The sequence below is a fragment of the Anthonomus grandis genome, chromosome 1 (assembly GCF_022605725.1).
Source record: "Anthonomus grandis grandis chromosome 1, icAntGran1.3, whole genome shotgun sequence".
NCBI lineage: Eukaryota > Metazoa > Arthropoda > Insecta > Coleoptera > Curculionidae > Anthonomus > Anthonomus grandis.
The window spans coordinates 22,760,501-22,774,755 of record NC_065546.1 but is presented as its reverse complement, the minus strand read 5'-3'; the positions used below and the strand labels follow the sequence as shown (position 1 = coordinate 22,774,755).

Genomic DNA, 14,255 nt, shown 5'->3' with positions numbered 1-14,255 from the left:
ACTGGGTACAACAGTAGAGACAACAAATAACAGCTCAAAATGTTTGATAATATTAGCAGCTTTTTGAATTTTCTGTCGTAATTCTTTAATGGAATTAATTGTATCTTTGTAAACCATGTCCTTAATGTGTGACCATATTGAGGTCTAGAGGGTGTAAGTCTGGACTTCTAGGTGGCCAAACAAATTCACTGCCATGCCCAATTCACCGGTGAGGAAAATGTTCATGTGGCGCGCTCCGTCTTTCTTAAACCACATGTTCCGCCTTATGCCTAGTGGTACATCTTCTAGTAGTGGGCTTAACCCTTGTTCAATGAAGTTTAAATAGAGGGGCCCGTTCAGATAAGGAGGAAGTTCAAAAGGTCCAATAAAAAAACCAGATATCACACCACACGAAATATTTACCTTGAATTCATGCTGAAAATGTCTTTCCTTTAGAGCATGTGGATTTTCGGAGTCCCACAAATGATTGTTTTTTTTCAATTAAAAGCACGTCGTCTAGTAAACGTCGCCTCATCGGTGAAAAGAAGGCCATTAAGAAATTCCTGGTTTTAGTATTGTTTATCTAGCATAAATTGAGCAAACTGTAGGCGAACTGGTAAATCTTGAAATAGTAAATTTTGGATAGGAGTATAGTGATATTGACGGAGATTCTCATTTTTGTAAGTTCTCCAGATAGACGATTCGCTTATTTCTGTTGCCGTACTTAACCGTCAAGTACTGAGATCTGGATTTTCCGAAATACGAGCTAAAACCTCTTCTTCATCATCGACGTAGATATTTTTGAAGCAATATTTAAGGTTTTAAAACGAAAATACCCTGTTTCACCTAGGCGGGTATAAATACGTCTGAACAGTTTGTGATTGAGTTGTCTTCGACTTGGGTATAATTCTAAATACCCTCTGGCTGCACCAAGTCCACTATAATTTGACTGAGCAAAAACGCAAGTCATATGACGCATTTAGTTCGCTGTTGGAATATTCATTATGACGTGGCATTTTCTTATTTTAGATTAGTACTACAAATAATACATACACTCCTACTTAGTGACAGTAAAATTGTCATGTAATTTCTTTACACGAAAAACTGATGAGTGCTGACATAAGCTTACTTGAAAAAAATCAATGTAATAAAGGTGGCTTAGGATTCTTTACGCTGAATGTTTAAAATGCAAATAACTTAAAAACTGATAGAGTTATATGAAATAAACAAGAGTGCCTTTTTATACAAAATTGAACTGCCTTTTAGATTTTCTAGTCGTTTTAGCCATAACTGATTAGGCAAAAAAGATATGCTGTAATTTACCTAATTAACAGGGTGTAACTAACTGTATAAGTAATGCTAAATTCACCAGAAAATTCGTAATTTTCATGTCAAAACACATTAAGTCGCCAATTTTCAAGACGATACTGCTTAAAATCACAAAAATTTTTAAGAAATTTCAAATTAAAATGCTAACTTTAAATACCCTGTATCTCATAAACCTGCCAAATTTGTATAAGACATGTTAAGCTCAATCGCAATATTTTGATGTGTACTATCTCCAGTTCAGAGATTGCCCATTCTTAATGAATCACCCTGTATAACCCTTTGCACATTCTGGAAGGTGCCGGGCGAATGGTAAAATAGCGATTTGTTAACACTTAACATCATGAAATTTTTGCAATTATCGTATATGTTTCGCTATTTCGAGTGATTCCGACGTTTTTTTGATGTGTATTAAATTGAATATGATTTAATATAAGTATTAGGTTATTCATATTAAATATGCTTAAGAGAAAGATAATTTATTTCTTAATTGGAAGTAAAGAGGATAAGCGAAAAGTAATAAGGATAAATATTTGAAAATTCCGCACATTTGAAAAGGTGTGAGATGATTATTTTATACTAGACCGATAAATGATTCATCAAAATAATGCGGATACATGCATTAGCAAGCAAGAATTAAATTTGTTTAAATTTTGATAATACTTAAATTTGAAATATCCAATTCATCTCCAACGCTTTGCCTGGATCGAATTTGATCCAATTCTAGGGCAGTACGAATCAGTTCAGCAAATCGTTCTTTTTTGAAACTAATATTTACATTTTTTAATTTTCCGAAATCCAACTTGTTAATTTTAAAACAAAAAAAAATGTGATCAATATTCCAAAGCCGATATACCACAAGATTTCAGAATACATTTTAACCATCTACCTATTGCCTGTTTTGCAGTCCTTTTAATGTTTTTAAAAAAAATCAATTCTAAATCGAACCTTAAATCGCAAATTTTATAGAAAAATATCAATGCTCTATCTATACAAACATTGGGATTTTCATTAAAATTTAGACGAATTCCAAGAATTCTAGTATCTAAGTAGTGCTGGTCCATAAACTTCTTCAAAAGTCTTTTTTATAACTAGTATACTGTAAGTATTTATTGGACTATATCCCTTGCAAACATTCTCTAACAAAAGTTCTAAAATGTTTCCTATATTTACTGAAACGGAATCCGGATGCCTTCTATAGTGCATTTCCCGCTTGGATTGTTGTCTGAGAGTTGCGTTTGTAACGAAAACGACACATATGTCTCGTGATTGAACAGAAAGCAGCACTTGCGCAGCGCTCTCAAGTTAATTTCTTAACCACCAGGATATTGTTTTTATTTACCAAGGTTGGGAGATGCAGAGAAGCAATAACAGCACCTTTAGCCTTTCACCAGTAAGTTGCTGCAGAAGATTTAGTAGTAAGGGAAATTGTAAAAACTTTAAGACAAATCTTTCACTTTTAACATTCCAAACCAAAAAATTATAGTCAACAATTCCAAATAATTAATGTGATTTTTTTGTCTCACAATCTGACCAGTAGCCATGACTGCTATACAGACCCTTTCGGTAAATAAAGGCTAATAAAAAATATCTTTAAAAAAATATCGTTTAATTTTAACTTATTGAAAATATCTTCATGCAAAATTCATCGACAGGAATACAATAATTTACTATTCATTATTTAAAATTCTGGTTTACAGAAACCCATATTTAATGCCCGGACAAATGGCCTTACTAGCTGAGAAAATATTTATTGTACACACTGCAAACAAAGAGAAATAGATATCTGCGGTTTTCTTTCTGTATGGCATATCCCTAAATAAAGGGTGCGGCAGTCAAACCTGCATTTTTTAAATAACTGTATAAAAAAACACGGTTGCTTTTTAAAATTTTTGTTGATACCATGTTAATTTACGTTAAAAAGCATTTAAGAAACATTAATTATTTAAAAATAACTTTACTAAGATGTCTTCCATTTCGGTTGATGCATTCTCAAAGGCGATTTCTAAAATTGTTCATAACATCACGGAGCATCTGCTGAGGGATTCTTTCGATTTCCTGACGGATTCTCGCCTTCAGTTCTTCAAGAATATGGGGCCGGGGTTCTACGAAAACTTTGTTTTTTAGGTAGCCCCACAAGAAAAAATCACAAGCAGTAAGATCAGGTGAACGGGGGGGGGCCAAGGAATGAATTCGTTCCGGGATATTACTCGGTTTGGGGAAACTTCGTTAAGGAGATTCATGCTCACACGGGCCGCATGGCTTGTAGCTCCATCTTGTTGAAATAACGTTTCATCATTCAGTCCATGTTCGCAAATACGAGGAATAAAGAATGTACGTTCCGAGAATGAACATTTCCAAGTAGCGCTCCGCATTCACGGTAAGCTTGTCTCCTTCCATTTTCAAAAAACAATGGGCCTATGTACCTATCACCATGACCTATGACCATCATTTCTAAAAGCGTTTCACAAAAGTGCCGTCGAAGAGCGAAATCGTTTTCATTTAGAGCCTGAACCACTTGAATTTTGTAGGGAGAACTACCCCACTGATCTCGCCCTGCCACCTCGTTTCTCGTTTCACCGATGTTTTCAAAGTTTTTTACCCATAACTTTATTGAGTTAACAGAAAGCTCGGGCCGGTTACAATTAATTTGGAAATGAACACGGAAGCGGCGTTGAGCAGCTGTATAACTACCGCTTTGTAAGATGCCTTTACAGCGAAGGAGCGCTCTTGCTTAGACCACTGTTCCATGGCAACTGAAATGCTTTTAACGGGAGAACACAACAATAATGTTGACAACTCGCCCCACTTACTTTTTTCGCTCACGCGCTTATTTTAAAATTGCAGGTTTGACTGCCGCACCCTGTACAACACTGAGCAAGCGTTACGGTATATTTTGTATAGTTAATAGAAAACCAATATATTTAAGCATATTGACTTATGGATTGTAAAAAAAGGTTACCAAAGATTCAAGTAAATTCCAGATATATAACCATTTTTTTTTCCACAATGCCGATATGACTGGCTTCATTATTGCATTCAAAACGCAGAGGTCAGAACTAAGTCCAAAAGGCAAAGCATTATATTAATTACCAATACATTTAAGTGAAGGAAACCCAAAAAAAAGTTAGGAATTTTATGACATAAATCAAACAAGTTGAACCAAACTGGCAACTGATTCGAATTTTCAGCTTCAGTTTAGTCAATACATAATTTTAAAATTCCTTTAAATTTAAAATCCTCCATAAAATCATTTAATCATTTCAAATTTTTCGGAAGGGATATTTTTCTGAAAATTAGTAGCTAGTTTCTATGCATCTAGTACTATTTTTTAATACATAATTTAATTAACCTCCATGCGGGCTAGAACCTAGTAAACTCTTAAAAAAAAATGGTACGCCACTGTTTTTTCTTCAAATGAAAAATATTTTTTAAATCCTCATTTAATTTAGAGTAAATTTCGTCTCCTGGCTTTTTCTCCGACGTACCGTTTCCGCATAAATAAATAAAATCCATTGTTCGAAATTTATTTCTCGCTAAAATTTAAATTATAATCATTTGCGAATAGGGGTTTATAGCGCACACTCGCTATTTTGAGGCACTCTATAACCCCTACAAGTTTGTCCCACTAATTATGAAACACCCTGTATATACACGGTGTTATTTAAGTACGTGGCCAAACTCCAAGAGGTGATTCTATGAGTAATTTCAAGTTGAAAAGTTCACATAAACATAGTATATCTAAGTAGTTCGGTTTCTGAAATAAAAGCAATTTTCTGTAAAAATCGGAATATTTTGACATATTTGCTTAAGGTGGTAATGAAAGGTCATGACGCAACAACAAAGCTATTGACGTTTGACAGTTACATTTACTTGATTAATAGTAAATACGCTTGGGTATTTTTTTAAAATAGTCACCTAAAAATGCATTAAAATGAAAAGAAATAGTTACAGTTACATTTACTTGATTAATAGTAAATACACATGAGAATTTTTTTTAAATAGTGACCTAAAAATGCATTAAAATGGAAAGAAAAATAACTATTTCTAACAATTCTTACTTTCAAACAAATGAAGTTTTGATGAATCTATTTATTATTCATCGCCAATGTGACAAAAATATAGCAAGAACATGCAGAAAGTTCAACCAAGTACTCCAATTTACAAAAAATTGATAAGAGAAAATTTGTACGAATACAAAATAACTTTCTACAATTTGATTTACAACTTACAAATGATACAAGTTTACCCAAGCCTGTAACGTCTGATGAGGACAACATCGTGAATGTTTTAGCCTACTTTCACGCATATCCACAAGCTTCTATCCGGGGTGCAGCAGATGATTTAGGCCTAACTTATTATTCTGTGCAAAAAATTCTGGACGACAATATATGTATCCCTTTAAATTTTCAAAAGTGCATCAGCTGAAACCGGATTATTACCAACGTCGCGTTTGATATTGTAAGACACTTTACGACGGGTCATTAGACTTCCATAAAAACCTTTAGATTTTGCGCTCAATAGTAGAAAATTTTCTGGAAAATTTAACGCTTAAAGATTATTGCACTTGCTGGTTCTAATTGGATAGGACACTCACTCATTGCACTGAGGAGGTGACACGTGAGTTATTTGAGAAATTCGATGATCGCTGGTTTGGGCGTTTGGAACCATGGGATTGACCTGCAAGATCACCTGATCTTACACCACTTCATTTTTACTTTTGGGGTAATTTGAATCAAATGGTATACAAGACACCGGTAAACAGTAAACAGGAACTACGTCAACGACTTGTCAAATGCATTGGTCAACAAGATCCTTCTGAAATACAAGCAGCGACAACACATGCTGTACAACGCAGGATTTTGAAGTGCTTAGAAGTCAATGGTAATCATTTTGAAAATTTATTGTAAATTACTTATAATCTTAGGATAACTAATTAAATCATTCTTAAGTTATAAAACAAATTGTATAAAGTTATTTTGTATTTGCACAAATTTTATTTTATCCATTTTTTGTAAATTAGGGTACATTTCGTTGAACTTTCAGCATGTTCTTGCTACAATTTTGTTAGATTGTTTATGAATAATAAATAGATTCATCAAAACTTCATTTGAATAACTATTTCTTTCCATTTCAATTAATTTTGAGGTAACTATTTTAAAGAAACACCCACGTGTATTACTATTATTGATCAACTAAATGTAACTGTGAAACGTCAATAGCATAGCATTGTTTAGTCATGACCTTTCATGGCCGCGTAAGGCAAATATGTCAACATATTTTGATTTTTACAGAAACTTGCTTTTATTTCAAAAACCGAACTACTTAGATATAGGAGCATGATACATCGTTAGAAAGGGATTTCAATTTCCTATTAGAATATGTTATAATATACAGGGTGTTCCATTTAAAAAAATGTACTTTTCACAATTTTTGTATCTAGCGGTAAGATCACTAATTTTGACCAACCCTGTATAATGTAGAACAAATTTTTATAGTGAAAACCAATGTACAATACTTCCGTAAATTACGCTCATAATTTCAATTTTCTGCGAGTTCCAGTGCCGTAGTAATAAAAATTTATTTGGAGGATTTAATTTTTAATTTATCAATTTCTTCAAAATTCTTCGAATTGTGATGATCAAATTCAGTGTTATAATAATGGTGTATTTGATAATAACCTGCATTCCACACTTGCAAATCTTGCAACTGTTGAAGATGTAAGTAAAATTTTAAATAGTATTAAGTCTAATGCGACTGGAGTGATTTCACCAAAAATGTTAAGGTATTGTAGCCCCTTTATTGATAAGTACATATGCCAGATAATAAACTGTTGTATAGAAACTCACTATTTCCCCGATCAATGGAAAATTTCGATTAGTAAACCCTTATCAAAAGTTGCGAGCCCAGAAAATTATAACGACTTGCGCATTATAAGTATACTTTCAAAAATATTTGAAAAGGTACTTTACCATCAGATGGTTTGTTATTTTTTTGATAATGACATTATTCCAGCTACTTGGTACCTCTGTAGCTCTACTAAACGTACTGGATGATATAATGAACGCTATTGATAAGCAACAGATTGCTGTTCTGGCGCTTTTAGAGCTTTTCTGGTGCTTTTTTCTCTAAGGCGTTCGATACAATAAATCATGCCCTTTTACTAGATAAGCTTAAATCTTATGGCTTTTTACTGGAGTCTATACAGTTAATTAGAGTTTTATTTGAATAATTGATTTCAGACAACCTTTACAAATAATTCTTATTCTAATCAGGCTCACATTTTGTCTGAAGTGCCCCAGGGCTCTGTCCTGAGACCTCTGCTTTTCCTTGTATATACAGCAGACATTCTTAAGTCCTTAAAAGTTTGTAAGGTGCAAGCGTTTGTTGATGATACGCAGATATATACAACTTTCAAACCTGATAATCTTAAAAAAGCGTAGATTGGTATAAACAGTGACTAAAATATAATAAATCAATTATCTAAAAAACATAATTTAAAATTAAATTCCTCAAAGTCTTGTTTAATTGTTTTTGGAAATACAAATAAAACTACAAATGTTAAAAGTGTAATAAATGTTCATGTGGGGCTCTAAGCTTTAGGTTGTTGAAACTGCCAAAAATTTGGGCATTGTGATGGACAGAAAGTTGAGACATTTATTATTAATATTAATATTATTATTATATTTACTAAAAAATATGTAATGTTTATTATACTGTGCGTTCATTTTAAAACGAAGCACCCTTGATTACTTCTAATTTTATATTTGACAAAGTTCTGACAGTCACCTCCTCACCTCCGGCTAACGCCACTTTGATATGTCAAACTCTGATCGTGTAACACATTATTGTAAGCAGATTTAAAATGTCTATTCGACAGTGCCAAAAAATCGGTTGACGTACCAGCGAATAGTGAGCTAAAATATATGGTAAAAAGTTATTGAGTGTGGTTTATTTTGAATTTAAAGCATTGTATTTATTATAGCACGGAATATTTTAATCACATCTCCAAATTATTAAAATAAATATTAACATACAAGAAACTCACTTACATAGAAGGTGGCAGTCCACTGTTTTTACTGGCTTCCTCATCTCCTTGCAAGGGGTGATCACCCGCAGCTGCAGTTTCCTGTCTCGTTTCTTCTTTTTCCTCTTTACTACCTTCTGCGCCCTGCTTTACAGATATTGATCCTATGGTCTCACTACTCTTATTTATTGTCGGTTTTGGATCCGCGGCTGTCGCTGACTGCTCCTCTTGTGCCGTTTCTTCGTCCTTTTTTTCTGGGCTATCGGGGAAATTTGCCTCAAAAGCGGCCTGCGCATCTGAGCTAAAACTAGCCGCACTAAAATCTGCCCAGCCGGTCGAGTTTTCATCTCCGCACGATGTTGTAGTTGCCAGGGTGCTCCACGGGTCATTTTTTGCAGAAGTCCATGCTAATTAATTAAACAGAAATAATAATAACCAAAAACTATGACAAATTCTGCATTTGATAATTTGTTTTAGCTGCTATTTATTTTAAGATTAAATTGAAAAATTGATTGAATTTCAAGGTAAATTTGTGCGCCTAATTACCGACTATTAATCTGTATAGCTGTAACAAATTAGTAGACAGTTTTGACAAGCATGAGGTGATGAAATATATTTCAGCTATTTTTCTTTGTTGTTGTTACCAAGTGCATTATTTTACAAAGCTATATTTAATGTTTACTTAAAAGGAAAAAGTATTGAACTGAAGAGGGAATTTTTTAAAAATCTCACATCGCTTATGTTTTTGCTTAAAATAAAGCACCATCAGACCCAAAAATAGACAAACAAACGCCAAGCACGTTAAAATAGTGGACCAACTTATGTTTTTAAAATATTCTCTTTATCATTTCTTCCATCTTCTTTTAAACATGCAGTCGCACAGTGGAACGGCTTAATATAAAATATAGAATAAAATTATGTTAATTTTTTTAACTTTTAATTTGCATTAAAATTCATAGCAATTACCTATTATTATTATTATTATTATTGTATTGAAACTGTGGCATATTGGTATCGTAATACAGCAAGTTTTTGCTTTAAGTGTAAGCTATTACGAATTTCGATATTTTTTCGAAAGTGTGCTCTCAATAAATAATAAAATATAAAAAAAAAATTAAATTAAATTTTATAATCAGTCAATATTTTTGTCACAAAAGTATCAAATCTTGTTGATTGATTACTAAGCTTTTAACATTTACAAACCGCTTTGTTTATCACAAATTTAATATTAACCACATTAAACTATGTAAAAATTCTAAAAGAATACACAGGTCAAAGTCTAAAGTTGGAAGCTAGAAAATTTAAGATTCGCCAGGATTCGCTCTACCATTAATATCAATACAATTGCTGTAGTGTAGTAATTTTGAAAATGTTACATTTATCTGCTACAAGCTGCTATCAAGGGTGCCTATAATAAACGAAACCTCAGAGTATATGCTCAAAGCATTATTTTTTGACACTTGATTAGCACAAAGATGTTCGCGTTATTAAGTTTTGTGAAAAAATCTTTTAATAAGATCCAAACAAAAAATATTGAACCTATTGCCAATAAAATTTTTAAACAATAAAATCGTTATTTTTTTTGGCAAATCCATGTTGTATAAAATATTTAATTGGGTTTTTCGCCATAAGAAAATCTGTTTAGGACTCTAAATGAATAATCAATTTCTTTACCTTAGATACAATCTTGCAAAGAAGAAAAACGTGTGGTGTGTAAATACTTGTTCATTCTTGTTTAAAATAGATTGTCTAAACGATAGAAATTAATTATCTATGTAGAGTGCTAAATATTCTTTTTTGGCAATATTAGTAATTAAATATTGGATACAATCATATATTACTCTTATTGCTTTAAAGAAAACCATTAACATACTTTAGTTGAAACCCAGCGCAGGTTGATGGAAAACTCTTACTATTTTTATTTATATGTAGGTAACTTATTTTTGGTTATTGGTTAATTAGTTCTTTGGAAAATTTTATTTAAACTCATTAGTTTAAGCTTTGAGTTATATAACAAGTTAATTAAGTAAATTATAGTTTTTATACTTTTTGGCATTAGTAATACTCTTAATGTTTTTTTTTTAGTTAGCCATAAATTACTTTACACTGGATTTTAAATTTGCCAATTTTCTATTATTTATGCAGTAATTTAAGCAATTGAAATAAGAAAACGAACCCAAATTAGTAAACTTCCAAGTTGCAATTGAAGAGTTGTAAATATCCTAAAAAAACTAAAATTAATTATAAAACAAGCGAAATAACTTAGTAATTACTATATATTATAGTTTCCTATCCTTATTTTCCTTTATTTAATTATGATTAAAATAATAATATTTAAAATATTCACATCAAACGAATACATTTGATGAATACAAAAACACCCTGTATATACAGGTCACTGCAATGTATTTACCGTAAACTCTAATGCTAACTTGTAGAAAAATATTGTCTATTTTTCATTATATCAGACCTATGTTTAGTTACGTTATTTTTAGTAGGCCTTTTTAAAAATGAATATAAAAATTGGGAATTACATTTGTATATTATAACGATTAATTTACAGCAATTTTTTAAAAAATATTTATTGATAAGCAAAAAAATAAATATTATATTGATAAATAAAAACTACTGTAACTGTACCAACATTATATAAAATATAACAACGTCCCGATATCTCCATATAGGCGTTCCACTGTGAGTCGGTACGAAACAACGTTAATGAAGTGATTTTATTTTTGCAGATCATAATATGCCCGAAACTTGTTTATTACTGAATACTGGCTGAGGCCTGGTAGATTCCTCTCTATATGTGGTAATCTAAAGTTAACCTTCTTCTGCAGAAGAGATTCAATGGGGAGAAGTACAGCAATATTTGTTTTTTATATGCATGAATGGATAAGTTCTAGTGACGCTACTGATTATATAACAAGAGAAAAATATTTATATTTTATGTATTTGTAGACCTCCTCGCTATAATGTCGGACATTTTTTAAATAGATTAGAGAATTTACTTTCTCGTTTGCCTATTCAAGCAAATCTCATGGTTGGGGGGGGATTTGTATATAAATTGTTTAGATGGAAACTGAATGGGAAACTGAGGATTAATTTTAATAGATTATTGCCCTGCAAACCTTTAGTTATTTTATCTCTTGTACTACTACTAGGGGTGTGTTATCGACTCTCAGACCATGAAGTCATATTATCTGCAATTAAAAAATTAGAAATTCTATACTCGTAAGAAAGAGAAGAGTTGGATAAAAAACGCCAAATTAGTTTGTTTCTTTGATAAACATCTTCCATCGAAAATCATAGAACAAAAAAGAAAGGAACGGGTGGCATTTCCTCAAGGGAATCAATGTTTCTTCGAGAAAACAGATTTTTGCTCTCTTAGAAAATATAACTCCTCTGCTAAAAAAGATTAATATTATTATCCTTTGTCATTCTTAAGAAATGTGTCTGTACGAGATTCTTTTTTCTTGTATCACACTGGCGTAAATAAAATTAAAAAAAAATATATTAATTTGAACTAAAAAAAGCTCGGCAGGTATTGATGGCATTTTGGTCAAGTTCTTGATGAATCTTCTATATTCTGTACTTATAAAGTTATGTATAATCATAAAGATTTCTTTTGACAAGAAAGTTTTTTCTTATAGTTTGTGCAAAGCTTTAGGAAAACCTCTTTTTTCTTATAGTTTGTGCAAAGCTTTAGGAAAACCTCTTTTTAAAAGGGCGGTCACACTCATGATTCATCATGTATTCGACACATTTCAATACTTCCAACTCTACCAAAAATAATCGGAAAAATTATCAAAATTAGAATTACTTAATTTCTTGCAAGGCGCAATTTATTAAATAATATTAATAAATCATTTTATTGTTTCAATAAATTATAACAATTTTGCAAATACAAAACAAATATATAAATGAAACAAATAGCCTTTATAGTCAGCTTCTCTCCAAATGGAGAGGCTGTTAAAGCCGTAGAAAAATTCTAAGCCGTACTTACATTTAGTTACCTAACCTAAGCCTAATAAAACCCAATACATTAATGAAAAGCTAAATGACTCGGTCCATTATGTTAAGCGGTACAGAGATAGTACATGGGGTTAAGCTCTGGTCAGAAAAAAAATTGTATGTATATAATATCTTATTTTCTCTGAAATGCATATAAACGCCCATAAAATCTCACTCACTGAGAAGCTGCTGTCTGATCCTTTTTTTGAAACAGGATAAAGATGTGTTAAAATGAGTAACTTGAAATTTATTTACGGTTGACGCTATGTTATAACAGAATCCTCTTTTAAAAAGTTCCTTATTGTGCTTGGGGATCGTAAAGCTGTGCTTTCTACGTATATTTATATAATGAACATCAGTTCTGTAAACAATTTTCCTACTGAGATAGGACACTGAAATTTAATGATGTTATAAAACAGACAAGCCGAGTGCAGTACACGCCTATTGAACATTGACAGCCAGCTAAGTTCTTTAAGCTTATGTGATACGTGTTGTCCACGTCTTATGCCACATATAAAACGCATGCATGAGTTTTGAACCTTTTGCACTCTCCGCGAAGTTAAAGTGTGATAGTACGAGTGCGTCATATAGTTCAATTTTGGCTTTCTTTTCTAAGTAATGCCTATGAGGAAAAAGAGATTCAAGGGCGCAGCAGGACTTTTTAATACAAGCTGTTATGTGTTTGGTAAATTTAAGTTTAGTGTCACAAATTAAACCCAGATTTTCAGAGGAATTTTTAAAAGAAATATTAGCGTTTCCGATACTTAGATCCAACTGACTCAAGAGATTTTCACGTAGTTTATCATTACAAAATAAAAAAGCCACCGACTTCAAGGGGTTCATCCTCAGCATGTGACCCTCGGACACCTCACAAAGCGCCCGAAGATCGGTATTTATTCTAAGGTTAGCCTCCATCGCATTTTCTGGCTTAAAAGAGTATACAATTTTAGTGTTGTCGGCATATAAATGATAATCACAATGGCGAATAGAATTAATAAAATTAAACGTGTAAATTGTAAGAAGGGGGCTCAAAACACTTCCTGTGGGACACCTGAGTGTAAAGTCATTACCTCAGAGTACTTCCCATCAACTAATAACCTCTGCGTCCTGTTGCTTAGAAAAGATTGAATCGTAGATTGGGCATTAAACCGAAAACCAATATAAACCAAAATACTCAACAAAACATCATGATTCATCATCAAACATCAAAAGCTCGTGAATAGTCTAGAAGTACCAGAACGCTCGCTTTGCTGTTATCCAATTCCCCATTAATACGGTCTGTAATCTCAGCCAACGCAGTTGTACAATTATGTCCACGTAAACAATAATTAATTAAATGTTTTATATAAGGAATGATAAAGGGGCAGCACAATATTAAAATATACTGTTAATATCATCGCTTCCAGAAGCCTTCGATTTCATCCCAAGCACAATATTGGAAATTGTATCCTCTGTTACCTCAGTGAAACAGAATTCCTGATTGATTTTTTTATTATTCTTGTAAAATTCTAAAAGGTCTTTGTTAGGAGCAGAGTTTGAATTTGTTGTGCTAATAAAATGTGAATTGATCTCGTTAGGTTTTTTAAAAAAAAACGGAAGTGAATTTATTCTTCTATTCACAATTTTTTTTTTCTTTTTTTAATTAAGCCAAATTTTGTCTTGAGTTACAACTTTGGAATTTTATATTTAGGTATGCTTTTTTTCTGCGGGATATGCTGTTGTAAAAGTATTACGAAGCTGTTTGTAATATTCCCAATGTTGAGGCAAATGTGTACGCCGAAATCGATTTAGTGCATCATTTCTTACTCTTTTTAATAATTTAAGATTATCAGTAAACCACGGACAGTAGAGTTTGGAACCAACTTGTTTTATTATTTTAAGAGGTGAATGTTTATTAATTGAGGTAGTT

General features: G+C 32.0%; 1 protein-coding gene across 5 annotated transcripts in view; it reads right to left on the bottom strand.

Annotated features, from left to right (window-relative positions):
• The window catches only part of LOC126748670 (serine/threonine-protein phosphatase 6 regulatory subunit 3), a 72,075-nt gene that overhangs the window by 6,583 nt on the left and 51,237 nt on the right, over positions 1-14,255 (bottom strand). For 4 of the 5 annotated variants that reach the window (XM_050458168.1, XM_050458081.1, XM_050458252.1 and 1 more), the window contains one exon: positions 8,358-8,739. In XM_050458168.1, coding sequence (XP_050314125.1) covers positions 8,358-8,739 — 382 coding nt within the window. Of the gene's footprint in view, positions 1-8,353; positions 8,740-14,255 lie in introns of all 5 variants that reach the window. The other variant, XM_050458331.1, reaches the window with a different exon arrangement.